The 8,523-nt window shown below is 38.4% G+C and overlaps 1 protein-coding gene across 1 annotated transcript in view; it reads right to left on the bottom strand.

Moving 5' to 3' along the window:
• LOC101348397 (protein LEG1 homolog) overlaps positions 1 to 8,523 on the bottom strand; it is a 43,288-nt gene that overhangs the window by 27,946 nt on the left and 6,819 nt on the right. The window contains exon 2 of the mRNA XM_004389473.1: positions 2,043 to 2,129. Coding sequence (XP_004389530.1) covers positions 2,043 to 2,129 — 87 coding nt within the window. The remainder of the gene's footprint in view (positions 1 to 2,042; positions 2,130 to 8,523) is intronic.

Here is an 8,523-nt window from a genome sequence, read left to right as displayed (position 1 = left end):
AGTTGATTCCAACTTACAGCAACCCTATAGAACACAGTAGAACAGCCCCATAGGGTTTCCAAGGAGCGGCTGGTGGATTCAAACTGCTGACCTTTTTGGTTGGCGTCCAAATGCTTAACCACTTGCGCCACCAGGGCTCCAGATAGATAGATATGTGGGTCCCCAAAATTTTCTCCCAATCTATAATTTGTTTTTTCATGTTGTTAATAAAGTGCTTTGATGCACAAAAGTTTTTAATTTTGATGAAGTCCAATTTATCTACTTTGTCTTTTGCTGATCATATTTTTGGTGTCATATCCAAGAATCTGTTTTTAAAAATTATGTCCTGAAGCATTACCCCTATATTTTCTTCTAAGAGTTTTATAGTTTTAGTTCTCACACTTAGGTCCTTGATCCATTTTGATTGAATTTTTGTATAAAGTGTGAAGTATGAGCTCAGCTTCATTCTTTTGCATGTGGAAATCCAGTTGCCCCAGTACCATTTATTAAAGAGACTATTCTTACCCCATTGAACGGACTTCACTCCCTTGGCAAAAATCAATTGACTTTAGACGTATAAGTTTATTTCTGGATTGTCAATTCTGTTCCATTTTTCTGTATATCTATCATTATACCAGCACCAGAGTGTTTTGATTACTGTAACTATATGGTATATTTTGAAATTGGGAAGTGTGAGTCCCCCTGTTTTGTTCTTCCTTTTCAAGATTGTTTTGGCTATCTGGTCCCCGTGCTTTTCCATATAAATTTGAAATTGGTTTTTCCATTCTTCAAAGAAGGTTGTTGGCATTTTGATAGGGATTAGATTGAATCTATAGATTGCTTTAATAGTATTGACATCTTAACAATATTGTCTTCAAATGCATGAACATGGAATATCTTTCCATTTATTTAGGTCTCCTTCAATTTCTCTTAGTAATTTTCTATAGTTTTCAATGTAGAAGTCTTTCACTTTCCTGGTTAAATTTATTCCTTGGTATATATATTTTAGATGCTATTGTAAATATTTCTTCAACTTCCTTTTCAGAATGCTCATTGCTAATGTATAGAAATCCAACTATTTTTGTGCGTTGACCTTGTACAATGAAACTTTGCAGAATTCATTTATTAGCTCTAATAGCTTTCTTGTGGAATCTTTTTGTGGTTTTCTGTCAACTAAAAGGAATAGTTTTAGTACCTTCTACCAAATTTGGATACTTTTTAATTTTTTTTTCTTGCTCTGGGTAGGACTTCCAATACAATGTTGAATAGCAGTGGTGAGAGTGGGCATCTTTGTCTAGTTCCTGAACTTAACAGTAAGTTCTCAGTCTTTTTCCATTGAGTATGATGTCAACTGTGGGATTTTCATAAATATCCTTTACTATATTGAGGAATTTCTTCTCTATTCCTATCTTGTTGAATGTTCTAATCATGAAAGTGATTTTGTCAAATGCCTTTTCTGTGTCAGTTGAGATGATCATGGGGCTCTTTTCTTTTGTTCTATTAATGTAGTGTATTACATTGATAGGTTTTCTAATGTTGAACAAGGGCATTTTGAAGGAGCCGTAAACCATTAAGAAAAAAACTCCCTGAGCCAGAAACGTGATAAAAGTAAGGCCACAGAAAAAATATTAAATACAAACCCTCCTGAGGATCATATACATAACTTTAACATGTTTCTGTAAATAATCTTATAAATCATGAATAAATGTGGGTTAGAGTAGGTACCTATAATATTTTAAAACAAAAAATAATTTTAAAGCATTTGGTAATATTCAATTTTTTCAAATCATTAAATAAAGTAGGAAGAAAGTTACGGATTTTTCCACAAAATGGTACAAAGCCTCTCATTGATGTATTATTGCAAAATGTGTATTTTCCTAAAATATTGTAATGTGATTATAGCTTTGATAAAGAGATATTTTTAATTTTATATATGCAAGTTTAATTTGTAATCATGCTTGCAACCATAACTAAGTCCTGTCTCTGAACTTCAGATTTTAGGTTGAATGCATTATTTTTGAGAAGGTTAGTAATTTACTGCTTTACTATTTAAATAAACTTACCAGCCCACCAACTATCCACAGAGATGCACAAATGATTTCCTGATTCATAGCCACAGTTGGTCCTATGGGTGGGATCAGCTAATCTGCCTAGAAGAGAGAGGATACACAGTCATATACATTATGCCCATTTTAAAATTGCTTATCTTTGTCACTTACCTAGATGTATTCTATTTCTAAGGATGTACAAAACACTTTTCTCCGGAATGACTTGTGTTTGTCTTCCCGTCACTCTTTATTCTTCTTTTCCTATCTCAACAAATTTTTCTTTAGCTAACAACACCACAATTTTACACTTTTTAATTATCTCTCTTAAGCATTCCTTACTTTTGTAATTATTTTCTCTTCTATTTCCTTTGATAAATCCCTTCAAAATTAAGGAGGCAATATGCATAGAGATTAAAAGAGATCTAGAGTCAATCCAAATCCCTGCTCCATCATTACTAGTTTGACCACGGCTGAATAATTTAATCTCTTATAGCTTAGTATCCTCAGCTGTAAAACAGGAATAATAAAATTAACTACCTCATGAGGTTGTTCCACCACTCTTCTGTTAGTTTGTCTTGCTGTGGTTGCTTGCATGTTGCTGTGATGCTGGAAGCTATGCCACGAGTATTTCAAATACTGGCAGGGTCACCAATGGTGGACAGGTTTCAGTGGAATTTCCAGAGTAAGACAGACTAGGAAGAAGGACCTGGTGATGTACTTCTGAAAGTATTGGCCATGAAAACCTTATGAATAGTAGTGGAATATTGTCTGATACAGTGCGGAAAGATAAGCCCCTGAGGTTAGAAGGCACTAAAATACAACTGGGGAAAAGCTACCTCCTCAAAGTAAAGTCAACCTTAATGACGTGAATGGAGGTAAGCTTCCAAGCCCTTCATTTGCTGATGTAGCATGCCTCAAAATGAGAAGAAACAGCTGCAAACATCCATTAATAATTGGAACCTGGAATGTACAAAGTATGACTCTATGAAAATTGGAAGTTGTATAAAAATTAAATGGAAGACCTAAAGATTGGTATCCTAAGCATTAGTGAACTGGAATGAACTTGTACTGGCCATTTTGAATTGGACAATCCTATGGTCTACTATGCTGGTAATGACAGATTGAAGAGCAATGGTGTCACATTCATTACCAAAAAAAAAAAATTTCAAGATCTATCCTGAAGTACAACTCTGTCAGTGATAGAATGATATCACTGGCCTGCAAAGGAGACCAGTTAATACGATTATTGTTCAAATTGATGCACCAACCACTAATGCCAAAGGGAAGGAAATTGAAGATTTTTGCCAACTTCTGCAGCCTGAAATGGATAAACATGCAATCAAGATGCACTGATAATTACTGGTGATTGGAATGTGAAAGTTGGAAACAAAGAAGAAGGATCTGTAGTTGGAAAATATGGCCTTGGTGATAGAAAAGATGCTGGAGATCGCATGATAGAATTTTATAAGACCAATGACTTCTTTGTTGCAAATACTTTTTTCAACAACATAAACAGTAACTATACACATAGACCTGACCAGATGGAATACACAGGAATCAAATCGACTACATCTGTGGAAAGAGACAATAGAAACCGCTCAATATCATAAGTCAGAACAAGGTGAATTGTGGGATGACATCAAGGACATCATACATGAAGAAAACAAAAGGTTATTAAAAAACAGGAAAGAAAGAAAAAAAGACTAAACTGGATGTCAGAAGAGACTCTGAAATCTGCTCTTGAACATAAAGCAGCTAAAGCAAAAAGAAGATGTGATTAAGTAGAAGAGCTGAGCAGAAGATTTCAAAGGGCAGCTTGAGAAGACAAAGTAAAGTATTATAATCAAATGTGCAGACTTGGAGTTAGAAAACCAAAAGGGAAGAAAATGCTTGCATTTCTCAAGCCTGAAGACAAAATTCAAGCCTCGAGTTGCAGTTTTGAAGGATTCCATGGGCAAAATATGGAGCGATGAAAGAAGCATGAAAAGTTGGAAGGAATACAGAGAGTCACTGTACCAAAAACAATTTGTCAATGTTCAACCATTTCAGGAGGTAGCATATGATCAAGAACCAATGATATCTGAAGGCATTGGCAAAAAACAAGGTTCTAGGGATTGACAGAGTATCAATTGAGATGTTTCAACAAACAGATGAAGTGACGGATGTGCTCATTTGTCAATGCCAAGAAATTTGGAAGATAGCTTCTGGCCAACCAGTTGGAAGAGATCCATGTTTGTGCCCTTTCCAAAGAAATATGATCCAACAGAATGCAGATATATTCGAACAATATCATTAATATCACACACAAGCAAAATTTTGCTGAATATAGTCAAAAGTGGTTGCATCAGTACATTGGCAAAGAAGGGCCAGAAATTCAAGCCGGATTCAGAAGAGGAGATGGAATGAAGGATATCATTGTTGATGTCAGACAGATGTTGTCTGAAAGCAGAGAACACCAGAAAGATGTTTACCTGTGTTTTATTGACTATGAATAGACATTTGACTGTGTGGATCAGAACAAATTATGGATAACATTGTAAGGAACGGGAATTCCAGAATACTTAATTTTGCTCATGTGGAAACTGTACATAGATCAAGAGGCAGTCGTCCGAACAGAACAAGGGAATATCACGTGGTTTAGAATCAGGAAATGTGTGTCAGGGTTGTATCCTTTTGCCATACTTATTCAACCCGTACGCTGAGCAAATAATCTAAGAAGCTGGACTATATGAAGAAAAACGTGGCATCAGGATTGGAGGAAGACTGATTAATAACCTGCGCTATGCAGAAGATACAACCTTGCTTGCTGAAAGGAAAGAGGACTTGACCCACTTATTCATAATGGTCAAAGACTACAGCCTTCAGTATGGGAGGCACCTCAACGTAAAGAACACAAGCCGTGATATTTTTAGTCACATCATATGCATGTGAAATCTTGGTAAGAATAAGGTAGACTGAAGAAGAATTGAAGACTTTGAATTATGGTGTTGGTAAAGTATACTGGATATACTATGGACTGCCAAAGAATGAACAAGTCTGTCTTCAAAGAGGTACCGCCAAAGTGCTGGTCCCTCCTGATAACATGTCCAAGGTACAGTGTCTTATGTACCTTGGAGTACAGTGTCTCATGTATCTTGGACATGTTATCAGGAGGGACCATTCACTGGAGAAGGACACCATGCTTGGTAAGGTGGAGGGTCAGCAAAAAAGAGAAAGACCCTCAATGAGATGGATTGACATAGCAGCTGCAATAATGAGCTCAAACACAGCAACAATTTTGAGGATGGCACAGGACCGGGCAGTGTTTCATTCTGATACATATAGGGTCACTATGAGTTGCAACCAACTCAGCGACACCTAACAACAACCTCATGAAGTTGTTATGTCAAGTGAGAAATATCATTAAAAGTGTTTCACGCAGTGTATACTGCTCCATCAGTAATAGCAAATATTTTATCCTCGCCAATGAACAACTGCTGATTTCTCAATCTCTTTCACTATTTTTTCTTTTTATTGTGCTTTAAGTGAAAGTTTACAATTCAAGTTAGTTTCTCATTCAAAAATTTATACACACATTGTTATGTGACCCTAGTTGCTCTCCCTATAATGCGACAGCACATTCCTCCTTTCCATCCTGCATTTCCTGTGTCCATTCAACCAGCTCCTGTCCCTTTCTGCCTTCTCATCTCGCCTCCAGATAGGAGCTGCCCATTTAGTCTTATGTATCTACTTACCCTAAGAAGCACACTCTTAACAAGTATTAATTTATGTCTTATACTCCAGTCTAATCTTTGTCTGAAGAGTTGGCCTTGGAAGTGGTTTCGGTTTTGGGCTAACAGAGTCTGGGAGCCATGTCTTCCAGGGTCCCTCCAGTCTCAATCAGACCATTAAGTCTGGTCTTTTTACTAGAATTTAAATTCTGCACGCCACTTTTCTCCTGCTCCATCAGGGACCCTCTGTTGTATTCCCTGTCAGGGTGGTCTTTGGTGGTAGCCGGGCACCATCTAGCTCTTCTGGTCTCAGGCTGATGAAGTCTCTGGTTCATGTGGCCGTTTCTGTCTCTTGGGCTAATATTTTCTTTGCGTCTCTGGTGTTCTTCATTCTCCTTTGCTCTCGGTGGGTTGGGACCAATTGATGCATCTCAGATGGCTGCTCGCTAGCTTCTAAGACCCCAGATGCCACTCACCAAAGTAGGATGGAGAACGTTTTCTTAATAAACTTTGTTATGCCAATTGACCTAGATGTCCCCTGAAACCATGGTCCCCAGACCCCTGAACCTGCTACTCTGTCCCTCGAAGTGTTTGGTTGTTGTCTTAGTCATATAGTGCTGCTATAACAGAAACACCACAAGTGGACGGTTTTAACGAAGAGAAGTTTATTTCCTCACGGTTAAAGTAGGCTAAAAGTCCAAATTCAGGGCGTCAGCTCCAGGGGATGGCTTTTTCTCTCTGTCGGCCTTCTTCTCTTCAGTGTTCCCCCGGACTAGGAGCTTCTCCGTGCGGGGACCGCAGTCCAAAGGACGCGCTCTGCTCCTGGCACTGCTTTCTTGGTGGTATGAGGTTCCCCCTGTCTCACTGCTCACTTCTGTCTTTTATATCTCAAGAGATTGCCTCAGGACACAATCCAGTCTTGTAGATCAGGTCCTGCCTTACTAACACAACTGCCACCCATCCTCCCTCATTAACATCATAGAGGCAGGTTTTACAACATATAGGAAAATCACACAGTACCAGGAATCATGCTCCAGACAAACTGATATACACATTTTTTGGGGGACATAATTCAAACCATGACAGTTGTATTCAGGAAACTTCTTAGCTTTGGTTTAGTCCAGTTGTGCTGACTTCTCCTGTATTATGTGTTGTCTTTTCCTTCACCTAAGAAAATTCTTGTCTACTATCTAGTTAGTGAATACCCCTCTCCCTCCCTCCCCATCCTTGTAACCATCAAAGAATGTTTTCTTCTGTGTTTAAACCTTTTCTTGAGTTCTTATAACAGTGGTCTCATACAATATTTGTCGTTTTGTGACTGACTAAATTCATTCAGCATGCCTTCCAGATTCATCCATGTTATGAGATGTTTCACAGATTCATTGCTGTTCTTTATTGTTGCATAGTATTCCATTGTGTGAATATACCATAATTTGTTTATCCATTTATCTATTGATGGGCACCTAGATTTTTTCCATCTTTTTGCTATAGTGAACAGTGCTGCTCTGAACATGGGTGTTGTCTTAGACAGGGTTATCTAGAGAAGCAAAACTAGTGAAGCATATAAGTATACATAGAGAGATATTTATATCAAGGAAACAGCTCACACAATTGTAGAGTCTAAAACATCCCAAGTCCATGGATTATGGTAGAGGCCTCTCCCAATTCACAGAGCCCCAGAAGCTGGTGATCCCAAGGTCAGCAGGTCAGAGAGGGGCTCCCTGTCATAGACTATGAAGGTCAACTAATTCCAAGATCGGCAGACAAGACTGCAAGGTTTCTCCTGATTCACATAGCTGCAGGGGCTGGCGAACCCAAGATCAGCAAGTTGGGGAGCCGGACTCTTGCTCACAGGCTGTGAAGATTGACGAATTCCAAGATCAACAGGTAAGCTGTTAGCTCAAGTCCCAAGAACTGGAGGCTAGACAACAAGAGGCATCTGCTGAGTCTGGAACAAGCCAAAAACCTTGGCAAGGCAAGCAGACAGAAAATAACTGGCGGAAGGCACAGAGATGAAACTGAGGGGGCTGTGAGCTGCCACAGGCCCCGCCTCCTCTAGGACCACTCAGCAAATTCCATCATGGGAGTGATCACATATAAAATTTCAACAAGGAAGTGATCACAGCATTATACAACTGCTGAAACACTGAGAATCACGGCCTAGCCAAGTTAACATACAGTCTTATCCATCATAGGTGTGCATATATCTATTTGTGTGGTGGCTTTTATTTCTCTAGTATATATTCCAAGGAGTGGGATTGCAGGATGGTACGGTATTTCCATTTCTAGCTTTTTAAGGAAACAACAAATCGATTTCCAAAGTGGTTGTACCATTTTACGTTCCCACCAACAGAGTATAAGTGTTCCAGTCTCTCCACAACCTCTCTAACATTTATTATTTGGTGTTTTTTGGATTAATGCTAGCTTTGTTGGGGTGAGATGGTATCTCATTGTAGTTTTGATTTACATTTCTCTAATAGCTAAAGATCGTGAGCATTGCTTCACATGTCTGTTGGCTGCCTGAGTGTCTTCTTTGGAGAAGTACCTGTTCATATCCTTTGCCCATTTTTTAATTGGGTTATTCGTCTTATTGTTATTGAGGTTTTGCAGTATCTTGTATATTTTAGAGATTAGACCCTGATTCAGATTTGTCATAGCCAAATTTTTCTTCCCAGTCTATAGGTTGTCTTTTTACTCTTGTAGTGAAATCTTTAGATGAGCATAAGTGTTTGATTTTTATGAGCTCCCAGTTATCTAGTTTCTCTTCTGGTGTTTGTGCATTGTTA

The sequence above is a fragment of the Trichechus manatus genome, unplaced genomic scaffold (assembly GCF_000243295.1).
Source record: "Trichechus manatus latirostris isolate Lorelei unplaced genomic scaffold, TriManLat1.0 scaffold00248, whole genome shotgun sequence".
In the NCBI taxonomy this organism is placed as follows: Eukaryota; Metazoa; Chordata; class Mammalia; order Sirenia; family Trichechidae; genus Trichechus; species Trichechus manatus.
The sequence above is the reverse complement of the archived record's forward strand: the minus strand, read 5'-3'. Positions and strand labels throughout refer to the sequence as shown.